The 17666-nt window shown below is 36.3% G+C and overlaps 1 protein-coding gene across 1 annotated transcript in view; it reads right to left on the reverse strand.

The window, feature by feature from the left end:
* LOC103119999 (transmembrane protease serine 11C-like) overlaps positions 1-12561 on the reverse strand; it is a 72007-nt gene extending 59446 nt beyond the window's left edge. The window contains exon 1 of the mRNA XM_007530348.1: positions 12416-12561. Coding sequence (XP_007530410.1) covers positions 12416-12561 — 146 coding nt within the window. The remainder of the gene's footprint in view (positions 1-12415) is intronic.
* Positions 12562-17666: the final 5105 nt, after the last annotated feature.

The following is a 17666-nucleotide window of genomic DNA, read 5'->3' on the forward strand; positions in this document are numbered from 1 at the left end:
TATAAATTATACATTAAGAAGAATAATATCCACACCATAGGGGTACAAAAGGAAGAGAAAGTTGCATATATGAAGAAGTTTTAGCTGAAAATTTCCCAGAAAGGATACAGACCACCCAGATCCAGGAGACTCAACTAGGTCCACAAAAAATGAATTCAAATATCTGTTCAGCATAGGAGTTAAAATGACAAAGATCAAAGGACAGAGGTGCTCTGAAGGCTAGTAGAGAAAAGCAGACTCTCCTACAAGGATAACTTCATTAAAAGTATCCTTTAGTTACTCTACAAAACTCAAGTGGCTATAAAGTAAGGGAAGAAACATTCAAAGTTTTGATTCTCTGTGAAGACCAGGATCAGCAGTCTGCAGGGACCAGCTGTAGCAGGTGCTGAGGCAGTGGGTGGTAGAGGTCTAACCAAAACTGGAAGGTGGCCACAAATGAATTCTTTCTTTTTTTTCTTTCTTTCTTTCTTTCTTTCTTTCTTTCTTTCTTTCTTTCTTTCTTTCTTTCTTTCTTTCTTTCCTTCTTTCTTCCTTTCTTTCTTTTTAAATAATTTTAATTTATTTACTTATTCTCTGTTGTTTGTTGCCCTTGTTGTAATTGTTGATGTCATCATTGTTGGATAGGACAGAGAGAAATGGAGAGAGGAACGGAAGACAGAGAGGGTGAGAGAAAGACACCTGCAGACCTGCTTCACAGCCTGTGAAGCGACTCCCTTGCAGGTGGGAAGCCAGGGGCTCCAACCGGGATTCTTATGCCGGTCCTTGCACTTTGTGCCACTGCGTTACCGCCGGACTCCAAAAGGAATGATTTCTATCCAGAACCAGGTGGCTGAACCAGGATGTTGAGCTGGACACAGGGAATCCAGTAACAAGCAGATTTGACTGACCCTTTAGCAAGTGACTGTGGCACAGGTAATGCTGATAACTGACAGTAGAAACAGAAGCCAAAGCAGTCAGAGCAGAAGCAGCCAGAGCCAGCAGTGATGAGAGCCCAACAGGGCAGATGGCTGTAGCAGCAAGTACCTGGGAGGGTGGTATCAAACTAGGGAAAGGTGGTTTTTTCACTCTTGTTGTCTTTCTGTCTTTGCTGCCTGAATTCTGTGCATTTTTCCTTTTCTATTAGTTCATCTGGACTCCACACTGTGGTTTTTCCTCATGTGCTGTAGTTTTTGGTGTGGTGGAGGAATGCAAGCAGAGACTGTTAGTCCACCTCCATCCTGGTTTGAAATCCAGATAAAATGTCTTTGTTGTTGGGGGGTTGGGCGGTGGCGCAGTGGGTTAAGCGCACATGGCCCGAAGCATGAGGACTGGCATAAGGATCCCTGCTGGAGCCCTAGGCTCCCCACCTGCATGGCAGTTGCTTCACAAGCGATGAAGCAGGTCTACAGGTGTCTATCTTTCTCTCCCCCCTCTGTCTCCCCCCCTCCCTTGATTTCTCTCTGTCCTATCCAACAACAACAATAGCAATAATAACAACGATAAGCAAGGGCAACCAAAGGAAAAAAATAGCTTCCAGAAGCAGTGGATTTATAGTGCAGGCACCAGTCCCAGCCATAACCCTGGAGGCAAAAAAAAAAAAAAAAAAAAAAAACTTTTTTGTTGCCACCAGGCCTTCCCCTTTCTTGGCCAACATTTTCAGATGGAGATCTGAAATATGAGGGTGAGAGGTGGGGGCATAACACCATAACACTGAAGTTTCCTTCCTCTAAAGCTGTGGAATGCTAGGCTCAAACCTGGGTCAAAAGCAGTTGCACTATTCAAGTGAGTTATAATGCCGGTCTGTGATGTCATTTTTAATGGAATCCATTTGCTTTTTGGAGACTATATTATAGAGGCTAGGACAGAAGCAGAGTGGCAAGATAGGGCATGATCAAAATAATCCAAGCACAAGATGATGCTGGTTTGGATCAAAGTGGTAGAGATTAAATTTTGGGTTTATTTTTGAGTGCAAAGTTAACATAAATTTGACTGCTCTGGAATGTGAATGCAAAAGAAGAGTCGAGTAGAGTTTTTGTTTCTTTTACTTGAGGACTGAAATGGGAAGAACATTAATATTATGGGTTTTAAAGAGAATAATTACAATTGCCTAGTTCAATTTTATGCATCAATTATTTATTTTGTCATTACTGGGGCTCCTGGGTGACTGTTTCAGATAGAGAGAAAAAGATAGAATGACAAAAAGAAAGAAGGAAAGACACCATAGTACTTAATTTTAACCCAGTGTGACAGAGGCTGGTCAGGAACCCAGGTCATGAACAAAACAGGCATCTTGCCAGTCTTCTGTTTACCTTGATGTTCCTGTTTTTTTATGTTTTTATTATTTATTTATTCCTTTTTTGTTGCCCTTGTGTTTTATTGCTGTAGCTACTATTGTTGTTGTTGGATAGGATAGAGAGAAATGGAGAGGGGAGGGGAAGACAGAGAGGGAGAGACAAAGATACCTGCAGACCTGCTTCATTCACTACTTGTGAAGCGACGCCCCTGCAGTTGGGGAGTCAGGGGCTTGAACCGGGATCCTTACGCAGGTCCTTGCGCTTTGCGCCACCTGCGCTTAACCCGCTGCGCTACCACCCGATTCCCTCATTTTATGGTTGTTTTTCTAAAAATATTTATTTATTCCCTTTTGTTGCCCTTGTTTTTTACTGTAGTTATTATTGTTGTTGATGTTGTCATTGTTGGATAGGACAGAGAGAAATGGAGAGAGGAGGGGAAGACAAGAGGGGGGAGAGAAAGACAGACACCTGCAGACCTGCTTCACTGCTTGTGAAGCGACTCCCCTGCAGGTGGGGAGCTGGGGGCTCGAACCGGGAACCTCATGCCGGTCCTTGCCCTCATTTTATGTTTTAAGTGTTTACTTAGCATTTATGTGGAGATGCAAGCTCTGGTACTAGAAAAGTTTAATAAGGGGATTCTTTTAAATTTTGGCCCAGTCTTATGACTGGGGCTCCAACACCTCCGAAGTTCCACTACTCTTGTCAGGCTTTTGCCTTTTTAAAAGTGAGATAGTGCGATACAGTGTGTGTGTGTGTGTGTGTGTGTGTGTGTGTGTGTGTGTGTGAGAGAGAGAGAGAGAGAGAGAGAGAGAGACAGAGAGAGAGAGAGAGAGACAGAGAGAGAAGAAAGACACCACAGCTCCTGAACCTTCCCCTGGTGCAGGTGCTCCTCTGTGGAGCTGGAACTTGAACCGAGGTCCTCAGGCATGGTAAAATGTGGCTTTTACTGGGTAAGCTAAGCTATCTTCTGCCATGTCCCTGCCCCTATTCCCATATAGAAGACCAAGAAATAATTACTGTATTAAGCGATTAATCAAAGGCAAAGCAAAGGAGGTAATAATGAGTGAGCTTAGGAGAAAAAAACAAAACAAAACAATGAGTGAGTTTAGGAGGAAAAACAAGAGAAAAGCATTATGAGTCAAGAGATGTGATAGAAAGAATGGGTGATGAGGAAGGATATGGCTTAATGATGCTAACAGCTCAAATGAGACAAGTAAATGAGTACTGAAAAGTGACCACTGCATCAGATACAGAGATAATTATAAAAATAGTTGATGATCGTGAATAGAGAAAAATTTAAAAGTGGAAAGGATACCAGACTGATTAGGATGGTCTGAAAGAGAGTGGAGAAACTACAGGTTGTGATTATAGATTATGATTTCAAAAGTTTACATTGGATTACACATTGAAAACAATGGGACTGAAACAAGTTTTGTTTTATTATAGAAAGTGTGTGAGTATATGTATATATATATATATATATATACTAAAAATAAAAGGTATTTTACTTGTACATAGTTATTATTTTGGAGATTTTTATATATGTTAAAATATGTAGAATAAGTTGTTTTGAAGAATATAAAATTTAATATTAAGGAATATATGTTATATATGTATAAATAAAAGCCAGAGTTAATAGTTTAATGAACCTTTACATATCCATCATATAGACTTAAGGCCTATGAATATTTTTAGTTATCAACTTCATTATTTTTCTAGAGCATTTTAAAGTCATTACTGAAAAAGTAATTATATCATGAACACTCATTCTTAAATGCTTTATTTTCTTGTCTTAAATTAAGGACTTGAGAAATCTGTCACGAGATTCCTTAATAGTCTCTAGTACCAAGTTTATTTTCAGATATCTTTAGTTATTCTGAAAATTTCTTTGACAATTTTGTTGAACAGAAAATCAAAAGCTACTCACTACACTTAATTCCCCCCCTCTAGATATAGAATGACTTTAATAATTAGCCTCCTTTCAAAATTTGTTATTTCATCACTTTGTTGAAGCTACTAGGTTAAATTGTCCTATAGAATGCCCAAGGAGATGTTTGTGTGCTAATTTAAAAAAGTTAATGCAATATTTCATCTTATGACACTTATTGAATAACATGACATTATAAGAAATAATACAGAAAGATAGCAAACAATTTTACTGAGTTTTTCTCAATAGTAATAAAGTACAAGACGGCAGTATAACCACTGGGATATTTACATTGAAGAGTCAAGACACCACACATTTCTATCACAGGTGTTATTTACAATGCCCTTTTGTTGTCAAACCAAGGGCCTTTGGTGCACTTGCTTTCTCAGCCCCTGGTAATCACTAATTCACACTCATTTTCTTGAATTTTGTCATTTCAAGACCATTATATAAGACTAGGGTGATAACCCCATGTTACAACCCAGGAATTGCATGCATGAGGCTCCAAAGATCACAGACTCCATTCCTAGTACCACCATGTGATGGAGCTAACAGTACTCTGGTATCTCTCTGTCTCATAAAATGAGTAAAAATGAATAAATCTTTAAATACACACACACATATATATATGCACGTGTATTTAAAGTGTAAAAGAATGCCACATAAATAAAATTATGCAATAAGAAGCCTATGAATTATGAACTTTTCCACTTGGTATAATTTTCTGGTGATTCATTCAGATTATGGTATATACCAATAGTTATTTTTTTAAATAATTAAAATCCTGAAAGAATATATGTACTACAATTCAATTAGTATTCATTAGAGGTTGTTTCTAAGTTTGGTTGTTTTGAATTAACACTTGTGTGTTAATTTTCACATGAACATAAGTTTTCATTTCTTTGGGATAGATATTCAGAAGTGGAATTGCTAAACTGAATGATAGTTGCATATTAATTTTAAAAAAACTTCCAAATTATTTCCAAGGTGTATTTAACATTTTATATTTCCACTGCCAAGGAGTAAGTAACCTAGTCTCTATATCTTTGCCAACATTTGTTGTCACTATTTTTAATTTTAACCTTTTTCATGGATATTCAACAATAGCTCATGGCTTTAATTTGCATTGATCAAAGATTTTGAACATCCCTATTTTTAGAGTAGTTTCTTAAACATTTTATTTATTTAATTTTTTATAATTTATTTTACTAGTGATTTAATAATGATCACAAGGTTGTGGGATAAGAGGGGTACAATCTCATATAGTTCCCACCACCAGAGTTCTGTATCCCATCCTCTCCATTGGAAGGTTCCCTATTCTTTATCCCTCTGGGAGTATGGCTCAGAGATCTCTATGGGGTACAGAAGGTGGAAGGTCTGACACTTCTGTAGTTGCTTCTCCATAGAGTAGTTTTAAGTTATCATTCAATTTCCTTAGTAGTAATCGTGAGTCTATTCAAACAGTATATGATGAGTTGTGGTAGTTTGTTTATGGGACCTGGTGGTTGTGTACCTGGTTGTGTGCACACATTACAGTGCTCAAGGACCTGGGTTCAACACCCCCATCCCTGTCCCTACTTGCAGGAGAAAGCTTCACAAGTAGTAAGGCGGTCTGCAGGTCTCTCTCTCCCTCCCTATCTCCCTCTTCCCTTTAAATTTCTCTCTATCCTATCAAATAAAATAAAGTTAAAACAAAAAAATAAATTATTCTTAAAAGTCTTTTAAAAAGTATATGATTTATTTCATCTAATATGTTGAATTTATGTTACATAACTATGGGTGACATTTATTATTTCTTAATATCTATAAGTATGTAGAAATATTCTACTTAATTCTTCACAATGATCATTTCTGTTTCCTCTTCTATTCTTTTGTTAGTTTTTCCAGAAGAGTGCCAGTTCTGTTAATCTAAGACACATTATACATTTTTTTGCTGATTATTAAAATTGTTTTTCTTTGTTTTCATTTCAATAATTACAGTTCTTTTGTTCTGCCTGGTTTAAGTTTACTTTATTCCACTTTTCCCTATTTAATGGTAACTAATATTTTAAAAAAATTTATTAGTGATTTAATAATGATTTACAAAATTATAAGATAATAGGTGTACAATTCTGCACAGTTCCTGCCACCAGAATTCTGTGTCTCCATTCCCTCCATTTGAAAAAAAAAAGTATAATAAAACAACCAGGGCAACAAAAGGAAAAAAAAAATGGCCTCCATGAGCAGTGGATTCGTGGTGCAGGCACCAAGCCCCAGCAATAACCCTGGAGGCAAAAAAAAAAAAAAAAATATATATATATATATATTCCCGCCCATTTTTCCTATGGTCCTGCCTTCCCTTCCTTCCTTCCTTCCTTCCTTCCTTCCTTCCCTCCTTCTTTATTTCCTTTCTTCCTTCCTTCCTTTCTTTTTTTATTTCTTTATTGGGGATTAATGGTTTACATTCGACTGTAAAATACAATAGTTTGTACATTATAATATTTCCACATAATAATACAACTCCCACTAGGTCCTCCTCTGCCATCATACTCCAGGACCTGAACACCCCCCCCGCCCCCACTACACTCACCCCAGAGTCTTCTACGTTGATGCAATACACCAACTCCAGTCGAAGTTCTGCTTAGTGTCTCCCCTTCTGATCTTCTTTTTCAACTTCTGTTTATGAGACCATCCCATATTCATCCTTTTATTTCTGACTTATTTCTTCTCTTCCTTTCTAAGTCACACCTAGGTCCTGATGGAATTGGAGTGCTGAGCCCTCTGGTCATCTTCCCCTAACATTTCTTTTTCTTTTTCTTTTTTTTTATTATCTTTATTTATTGGATAGAGATAGCCAGAGATTGAGAGGGGTAGGGGAGATAGAGAAGGAGAGAAACAGAGAGACATCTGCAGACTTGCTTCACCGCTAGTGAAGCTCTCCCCCTGCAGGTGGGGACCAGGAGCTCGAACCTGGGTCCTTGTGCACTATAATGTGTGCGCTTAACCAGGTGCGCCACCGCCTGGCCCCCTTCCCCTAATATTTCTTCCTCTCTGGCAGAAGGGAATGGTAACCTTTCCTAATGCGTGCTTTTAATGCAGCAAATTTCCATCTCACCACTGTTGTAGATGTGTATTACAGACTTGATGTTTTATTTCATTCAGTTCAACCTGTTTTAACTTTCTCTAAATATTTCTCTTTGACCCCGTGGATATTTCTCTTTGACCTCTTGTTTCCAAGTATTCTGAGATAATCCTTTATTTTTTTTTTGTAAACTGATTTTCAATGTGATTCTTTGGTGGTTAGAAAACATACTATACATGACTAGTTATTTTAAACTTTTGGGATTTGTTCTAAACACTACATGTGACTTATCTTGTTATATATAATCCATGAACTCTTAGCAAGAATGTGTTCTACTGTTGGTGATAGACTTTTCTATAAATATTTATTGGATTCTGTTGATGGTGGTAATGTGAATTATTCTGAGGGGGCCAGGTGGTGGCATACCTGGTTGAATGCATATTACAGTGCATAGGGACCCAGGTTTGAGCCCCTGGACCCCTTCTGTATAAAGATTCATGAGTGGTGAAGCAGGGCTGCAGATGTCTGTCTGTCCTCCCCACCCCATTCCCTCTCGATTTCTGGCTGTCTCTATCCAATAAATAAAAATAATAAATTTTTTTAGTAAAGAAATTATTCTGTATCCTACTTTCCAGTGTAGTTGTTTATCATTTGTTGAGAAAAGTATTTTCTTAGAAGATTGACTCTTTTATTATTATACATTTACATATGCTCTTGTAATTTCTTTGTTGTGACATCTGCTTTTTAGGTCTGTTGGTAACTAACCAGGTGGAGTGTACATATTGCTGTCTGTGAATTGGGAAGCAATTGTATTCCAATTTATTTTTTCGGTATAATTTGGTACAAGCTAATCTATTGTATTCAAGGCTATTGATCATTTTTTATGTGTAAGAATGTATGTACATTGTTAAGCAAGAAGGGTGCAATGATGAACAAGATTATTGATGAATGTAAAATGCAAGAACTATAAACATTACTCATTTTATATATTGATACTCTATTGTTAAGCTAGTTTGCAATGATATTAGTATTACTAGTTTTTAAGGGCTGCCATAAAAAAAGTACTCAAACTAGTTGGTTTCAACAGTGGAAATTTATTTTCTCACAGTTTGGGAGGCTAAATGTCTGGTATCAAAGTGTTGGCAGCTTTGGTTTCTTTTGAGGACTCCTGTTGGTTTAGATGACTATTTTGGGGGGTGGGGGAGATAGCATAATGGTTATGCAAACAAACTCTCATGTCTGAGGCTGAGGCTCCAAAGTCCCAGGTTCAATCACCCACACCACCATAAGCCTGAGCTCAACAGTGCTCTGGTGTTTCTCTCTGTCTCTCTCCCTCTGCATCTGTCTCAAAAATAAAATAAATAAAAGATTAAAAAATTGATGATTATTTTGTTCTTTTGTCTTCACATTATCTTCTTTCTGTACAAATCTGTGTCCTGATTTTTTCCTTTTATACAGACACCTGGTGCATGATGTTGGAAAAGGGCCTAGAGTTTGGGGAGAAATTGTCTTGTAGATATCTATCATGGGAAGATGAGAGGCTGTACCTATGTTTCAACAACTGTACTGTAAACCATTAACCACCCCCCCCCCAATAAAATGGGAATAAAAGGGCACTATTCACATTGGATTGGGCTCCATCTTAGTGACTTCATTACAACATAGTTCTTTCATTAGAGAAACCAGCTGAAAATACAGTTATGTTCTCTGAGATACCAGGGATTAAAACTTAAACATCTCACTTATAGGTAAATTCTATTTAAGAAGCAAAGCAAGAAAAGGGAAACACAGAGTGAAGCTTGTACTGGGTGTGGTGCATTGCAAATAGCAACAGAAAACAAAAAAACTTCAACATATAAAGTCTGCAGTGATAGAATTCAGTCTCTCCCCCTACCCCTGCCACACACATACCCTTTTCTGAGTTTGGGTCTCACTCATGAATAATTCTCATATCACCTGGACCATTTTTTCATTTGGATAGTGGGATAAAGAAAGAGACACAAAGGGTAGAGACATAGAGATTATACAAGTCTGGAGCTTTCCCTGGTAACATAGCACCTCCTGTGTGGCATCTGGTTTTGAACCAGGGACATGCGCATGGCAAATGACAAAAAGAGAACAAATAAAATTGTTCTACTAACTCTACATTTTGGAAATTTTGAAAAGTAAGTGTTCAAAGAAGTACACAAAAAGTTCGGAGGGGGCCTAGCGGTGGTGCACAAGGTTAAGCGCACATAGTATAAAAAGTGTTTGGAAAAAGGAATCCTTCTATACTTCTGAGTAGAATGTAAATTGGTCCAACCCCTGTGGAAAACAGTGATTTTTAAGGTGATTTCTCAGATCACTGGACCTGTACCTACTCTATTTTTAATATTTAAATGCAAAAATGGTGCCAACAAACTTTTGGGTTTATAACATAAATATTTTTAAAAAAATACTGAGAGACGTCTTACTATGTAGAAGTTTTGAGAAAAAAATTTACATAGTGACGAACAGTGTTTAAAGTTTTTTCTTTCTTTTCTTTCTTTCTTTTTTTTTTTTTTTTTTAAATAGTTGGCTAGATGATATAGTAGCCCTGGTAACTTAAATTCTCACAGATGACTATGTTATTCTATAGCATAATACTCACAGGTAACTGCATATTTTACTTAACACAATTTACTTAGGGCTCAGCCTTAAGGTAACTGAAGACAAAATAGAATTGGAAATGGCAGTGTTAAATGAAATAAGGAAATAAAAATAAAAGGGAACTGGGGACCAGGTGGTGGCATACCTGGTTGAGTATACTCATCACAGTGTGCAAGGACCCAGGTTCAAACCCCTGGTTCCTACCTACAGAAGGAAAGCTTTAAGAGTGGTGAAGCAGGGGCCAGGCGGTGATGCACCTGGTTAAGCACAAACATTACAGTGCACAAGGTCCCAGGTTCAAGCTCCTGGTCCCTATCTGTAGGGGGAAAGCTTCACAAGTAGTGAAGTGGGGCTGCAGGTATCTCTCTGTCTTCCTCTCCTCTATCTCCCCCACTCCTCTCAATTTCTCTCTATCTCTTCTATCCAATAATAAATAAAAATTTAAAAAAAGAGTGGTGAAGCAGGGCTGCAGGTGTCTCTCTGTCTCTCTCCCTCTTCATCTCCCCCCCCACAACTTCTCTCTGTCTGTATCCAATAACAAATTTTAAAATACTTAAAAAAATAAAAAAGAGATCTACCTGATGGTTTCATGTCTATGTGGAATATAGATGACTTGGAAAGGAACACACACACACACACACACACACACACACACACACACACACACACACACACCAGACTGACTCTTAGACTGTTTGAAAATAATAGTGGTTATCAAAGGGGAATGAAGGGGAGCAAGAAAGGATACATAACGTAGAGTGTTCTGTTTGCTGTGATGCCATGACAATTTTGGTTGTGAGTGCAGTAAGTTACACACAGACATATACAAGTGTGTGTGCTTACAAAACTATGCTTTTTAAAATCTTACAATATATTTTTGAAAAGAAAAGGTTATTTCTCTAAAAATGTGATAATTGAAGTGTGAAATTTAATGTATTTTGAGTATATTTTTAATTTTAATTGTTCTAACAGATGGTTTACCCTTTTGTAGATAAAAATTAAATATTGGGAATTTTATAACAATTCTACTTATTGATACCCAGATATATCTTACTGATTCTCCTTACTTATCTGTAATGTGATGTAAAAATAATTCATATATATAGGGATTTTTTCACCTAAAATATTATTTAACTTTAAAGTTATTCTAATGTAAAGTTCCTAGAATGAGAGATGCATAGTATCTTGCAGTTGGAAGGAATTCTGAAATCGCCAGTGTCAGTTTCCTAATTATAAAGAAATGGATTTGGCAGTGTATTTTCCTTTAAAAAATTAAATCTAGGGGCCAAGCAGTAACACAGTGGGTTAAGTTCACATGGGGCTAAGCGCAAAGAATGGCATAAGGATCCCGGTTCAAGCCTCTGGCTTCCCATCTGCACGGGGATCGCTTCACGGTTAGTGAAGCAGGTCTGCAGGTGTCTATCTTTCTCTTCCCCTCTCTGTCTCTCCCTCCTCTCTCGATTTCTCTCTGTCTTATCCAACAACAACAAAAGCATCAACAACAACAACAAATGCAAAAAATTAGGAAAAGTGGCCTCCAGGAGCAGTGGATTCGTAGTGCAGGCACTGAACCCCAGCAATAATCCCAAAAGCAAAAATAAAATAAAATAAAAAAATGAAAATTTAAATGGATTAGGATTCTTTCTTGATCACTTGAAGAAATATTGAATCTTGCAGACCACCATAACTTGCATTTATCTCTCATTTATCTTAAAACCAAAACATAAGACCCCTAATTTTGATTCACAGTGAATTTTGATCTATAAATGTAAAATCATAGTTAATCAATAAAAATAAACTTTAAAGGCAAATAAAATAAATGCTTTTTTCTCTCATTATGAGCTTTCCAAGATGTAGATGTTCTTTCTATTTGATGAACATTTTATTGACTTAGAAGGTTGTGTGAGTGTGTGTGTGTGAGGGCATATGTGATGTGTTCTTAAATATAGATGGGAAAATCAAGCTTTTTCAGCTTTCATATTCCTTATTCTCTAAAACCAATGTGAGACATATAAATCTCTTTTCTTTAAAATGTTATGATTTTGTGGGATACTGATTCAAAGACAGACTATATTACTTAGCAGAAAGTAGATACTGGTTGTGAGTAGATGAGAGAAATAGAAATATTTGTCTTGATTTCATCAATATGGTTCAGTTTTCCAAAGCACTATATTTATTTATTCATATTTATTCTGGTCACATCTAGGTATTATATCAAGATGATGATGCTACTGAAGATAACTTTACAGTTTCAGAAAGGGTGACTTCCTAGTGATCTGTACTTAAAAATTAATTCTTTGAAAAATGAAGCCAGGATTTGAGTAGGGTAACATGGACATAAAACACAATTACTTAGAAACTAAAATCAAACTTTTTTTTTTATCAGAGTTCTCTTAATGAAATCGTAAGGGTTCACAGTAGTTACTTAATGGAAAATATTTCAGGGATTCTATTATAGCAGTTAGTCTAAATATTAATGTGAATGATAAAGTAATTGATTATTCAAGTTCTTTTTAAAGATATTACAGTTTGTCCACTGTTACGTTGCTTGATCTTATATGTGCATGAACTATATCTGGAAGATGTAATACTGGTAAGATGTCAAAACCATAAAGTTGCCAACATTTTTTACTAAAAATATTGGTATGGCTCAGTGTTTTCAAGGCGTGCATTTTGTCAAAGTGTTAAGAAATACATTAATTAGAATATGAACATTTATATTTGGGGCTTGCCAGTGGCATACCTGGTTGAGTATACTCATTACAGTGCACAAGGACCCTGGTTCAAGCCCTTGACCCCCACCTGCATGGAAAAAACTTCACCAGTGGTGAAGCAGGGTTGCAGGTGTCTCTCTGTCTTTCTCACTATCTTCCCCTCCCCTCTCAATTTCTCTGTCTCTATCCAATAATAAATAAAAAACATTAAAAAGAAGATAAATAACATTTATATTTGTATGTTCGTTTGATTAGCTTAAGAAGCAAAAATAAAAATGATTTTTTCCACTTGTGTATACAATGAAGACTATGTTTCTTTAATTTTCATGTCAATTGCTTTTTGGGCATTGGCAGTGCTTAATGGGAGAGGATGAAACTCTCTTGTTGCTATGTTTGTTTCCAAGTAGAATATTAAATCATGACACTAAAATGTATAGCTGAGAAGCACTATAATGCTTTTGTAATTTAAAAGATCTACATTTTCTGCCACATCTTTTAGGTAAAATAACATTTTGAATGTAACTATCTCATTAGACATATATCTTTTCATGTATGATTGAGTTTCTTTTATTTTTAAAAGGTATGTATGTATTTATTTTTATTATAGAGATAATGAAAGAGAGAGAGAGAGAGAGAGCAAGGAGAGGCCATAGCTCCCTTTAGCTCTGGCATATGGCAGTTCCTGGAACTGAAGACTGAACCTCGGAGGCCTCAGCCATGCAAGTCCCGTGTGCTAGTTCTGAGTCACCTCACAGGTTTCTCTCAATTTTCAAGGTAAACTTATTTTTTAAAATTAAAATCTGAGTTTTATTTCAGTAATTATACATTTTTTTCATAAGAGTTCTGCTTGAGATAGTTTTCTCACAAAAATTAAGGAGTATTACAGATTCTGATGACCAAAATGTATCTTAATCATTTTTGTTTTTAAATCCTTAAAAACATAGATCCTATTAGATATATATGTATGTATATACATATCTTATTTCTATAAAAGGTCAAGGGAACAACTGATTTTTAAGATCATTAATTTACACATGAAGCTACTTTCACTTGATTTCTTTAGTAAACTATGAGTGATGACAAGCCCTCCTGTGGAAGCCCCCTTCCACTCACCTGTTCTGTTCTCTCTGCTGAGGCTGAGGCTGTCCCTGTGCCATCTTCTCTCTGAGTGCCGGGCAGCACAGTCATTCTCCACCTATTTAGCTTACAAGATCCAGTGGCTTTTATGTGTTTTATGATAATGGTATAATGATAATACTTAACACTCACACAACTTTTCATCTTCAAAGCACATTCTGCACATTGCCCAATTAATTTTACATTGGCAAAATATGAGTGATAGGTTAGATCTTCCATATTTCTTAAATAATCTGACCTGAGTGGAGTCACAATTTAAAGCTCTTAGTTGTTGTAACTGAGGATGCAGTCAGGTTAACTGGTTTGAAAACAGTGATTCTATATTAAGATGTATATTTTTAAAATTTTATCCCAAGAGATGAGCATCTGCTGTTCTTACTCTCTAGAATTCATTCCTAAACATTGTGGCAGTTTATTACTTTTTGGTGGAATGCCAAGGATTCTTCAAGCTCTAACCCTCCATTAGGACCTGAATACTCTCCAACTCATAACTATCTTTCCTCTTTCAATCCATATATCATCCTTTCATGAATTCCTCCCTGAAATTTTTACTACTACCCTTAAACTAATGCTCATTAAAGAATTTTTATTCTAACTTAATCCGAAGGGTGTTGATTTTTATTTAAATATATAGGATTAACCAGTAATTTCCCAAAAATTTTGGATGGCATTGTTTTTCTTTCTTTCTTTCTTTCTTTCTTTCTTCCTTTTGGCAGAACTCTCTCTGACAATCAAAGACTTGGAGCATTTTTTTTTTATGTGTTTCTCGGCCTTTTGGATCTCTTCTGTGGTGAATATTCTGTCCATGTCCTCCACCCATTTTTGGATGGGGTTATTTGTTTTCTTGTTGTTGAGTTTGGCAAGCTCTTTATATATTTTGGTTATTAGCCTCTTGTCAGATGTATGACATATAAAGATCTTCTCCCATTCTGTGAGCAGTCTCTTGGTTTAGGTAGTGGTTTCTTTTGCTGTGCAGAAGCTTTTTAATTTGATGTAGTCCCATAAGTTTATACATGCCTTAGTCTTCTTTGTAATTGGATTCATTTGATTGAAGATGACTTTAAAATTTATGCAGAAAAGAGTTCTACCAGTAAGTATATGATAGTTTCTGGTATAACATCCAAGTCCTTGGTCAACTTGGAATTACTTTGTATTTGGTGAAATATAGTGGTTTAGTTTCATTCTTATGCGTGTTTCAACCCATTGTTTCCAACACCATTTGTTGAATAGACTCTTCTTTCCCCACTTAATAGTCTGGGCACCTTTGTCAAAGATCAGATGTCCATAGGTGTGGGGGGTTACTTCTGGGATCTCAATTCTATTCCACTGGTCAGTGTGTCTATTTATGATCCAGTACCAAGCAGTTTTGATGACAATGGCCCTATAATACAATTTGAGATCTGGAAGTGTGATGCCTCTGATTCTGTTATTTTTTCTCAGGACTGTTTTGGCAATTCTAGGTCTTTTCTGGTTCCAGGTAAACATTTGTAGCATTTGTTCTATTCTCCTAAAAAATGTGCTTGGGATCTTGATGGGGATAGCATTAAATTTGTATATGGCTCTGAGTAGTATATTCATTTTTATGATGTTAATTCTTCCAACCCATGAACATGAAATATATTTCTACTTCTTTGTATCTTTTTCAAGTTCCTTAAATAGTAACTCATAATTTTCAGTATACAAGTATTTCACTTCTTTGGTTAGGTTTATTTCCACATATTTTATTGCTTTTGTTGCTACTGTAAAAGGAATTAATTTCTGGATTTCAATTTCTTCTAACTTAGTATTTGCATAGAGGAATGCCACTGACTTTTGAATGCTAATTTTGTAGCCTGACACCTTACTGTATTGCCTGATGATTTCCAAAATCTTCTTGCTGGATTCCTTAGGTTTTTCCATGTATACTATCATGTCATCTGCAAATAAGGAGAGTTTGACTTATTCTCTTCCAATCTGTATGCCTTTAATTCCTTGCTCCTGCCTGATTGCTATGGAAAGAACTTCCAATACTATGTTGAATAGTAATGGTAATAGTGGGCATCCCTGTCTAGTACCTGATCTGAGCGGAAATGCTTCCGGTTTTTCATCATTGAGTATGATGTTGGCTGTAGGTTTGCTATATATAGACTCCACTATCTTGAGGAATTTTCCATCTATTCCCATTTTTTGTAGTGTTTTGATCATAAAGGGGTGTTGTATTTTTTCAAAGGCTTTCTCTGCATCTATTGATATGAACATGTGGTATTTTCTTGCTTTTATTGGTGTGGTGGATCACATTGATTGATTTACGTATATTAAACCAACTTTGCACCCCTGGGATAAACCCACTTGGTCAAAATGAACAATCTTTTTAATACACTACTATATCCAGTTGGCTAGAATTTTGTTCAATATTTTAGCATCTATGTTCATCAGAGATATTGGTCTGTAGTTTTCTTTTTTGGTTGTGTCCCTGTCTGCTTTTGGCATCAAAGTGATGTTGGCTTCATAGAAGCTGGAAGGGAGTATTCTGGTGTCTTCAATCTTCTGGAAGACTTTGAAAAGTAGAGATATTATTCTTCTTTGAAGGTTTTATAAAATTCATTTGTAAAAGCATCTGGTCCAGGAATTTTATTCTTGGGAACGTTTTTGATAACTGTATCAATTTCATTGGCTGTGATGGGTCTGTTCATGTCATCCTCTTTACTTCCTCCTTACTTAATTGTGGACATTTGTGGGTATCTAGGAATTCATCCATTTCTTCCAGGTTCTCTAGCTTGGTGGCATAGAGTTGTTCATAGAAGTCTCGCATAATATGTAGAATTTCTGCATTGTCTATTGGGATATCTGCTCTTTCATTTATGATCTGATTTATTTGGCTCTTCTCCCTTTTTTGTTTTGTGAGTCTGGCTAAAGGTTTGTCATTTATGTTCACTCTTTTGAAGAACCAACATTTACTTTCATTGATCTTTTGTATGGTTTTCTTATTTTCAATGTTATTTATTTCTGCCCTAAATTTAGTGATTTCTGTCCTTCTGGTTGCTTTAGGGTTCCTTTGTTCTTCTTCTTCTAGGTCTTTAAGATGTGCAATCAGGCTATTTACTTGTGCTTCTTCTTGTTTCCTAATGTGTACTTGTATGGCTATGAGCTTCCCTTTCAGTACTGCCTTAGCTGTGTCCCAAATATTTTGAAAGCTTGTGTCCTCATTTTCATTGAACTTTCAAAACATTTTGATTTCTTCTTTTATTTCCTCTTTGCCCCAGTAGTTGTTAAGTAGTGTACTGTTGAGCTTCCACATTTTGGGACTTTTACTAATCTTTTGTTGATAAGTGTTAGTTTAATTCCACTGTGGTCTGAGAAGATGCTTGAGATGATTTCAATGCTCTTGAATTTGCTGGTGCTGTCTTTATGGCCTAACATATAATAAACCCTTGAGAATGACCTATGTGGACTTGAGTAAAATATGTATTCCTGTTTCTTGGGATGAATGACTCTGAAAATGTCCAATAGTTCTAGTTGATCTGTCTCCTCATTTAGCTCCCTCATGTCTTTATTGATTTTGTGCCACAATGATCTGTCAAGTTGAGAGTGGGGTGTTGAAGTCCCCTACTATGACTGTGTTGCTGTTAATATATTGCTGTAGCTCTTTCAGTAGATGTTTGATGTACTTAGATGGCTTCTCATTGGGTACATAGATGTTAATGATTGTTAAGTCCTCTTGATTGACTGATCCTCTGAGCATTAAGTAGTGTCCATCCCTATCTTTTTAAATTTTATTGATTTTAAGGTTTATCATGTCATATATGAGAATAGCTGTTTCTACCGGTTTTTTGGGGGGAGGGGCATTGGCTTGTATGATAGTTTTCTACCCTTTCACTTTGAGTCTGTGTTTGTCTTGTTGAGTTAGTTGGGTTTCCAGTAGACAGCATATTGTTGGGTTGTGTTTT

Source organism: Erinaceus europaeus, chromosome 3 (assembly GCF_950295315.1).
Source record: "Erinaceus europaeus chromosome 3, mEriEur2.1, whole genome shotgun sequence".
In the NCBI taxonomy this organism is placed as follows: domain Eukaryota; kingdom Metazoa; phylum Chordata; class Mammalia; order Eulipotyphla; family Erinaceidae; genus Erinaceus; species Erinaceus europaeus.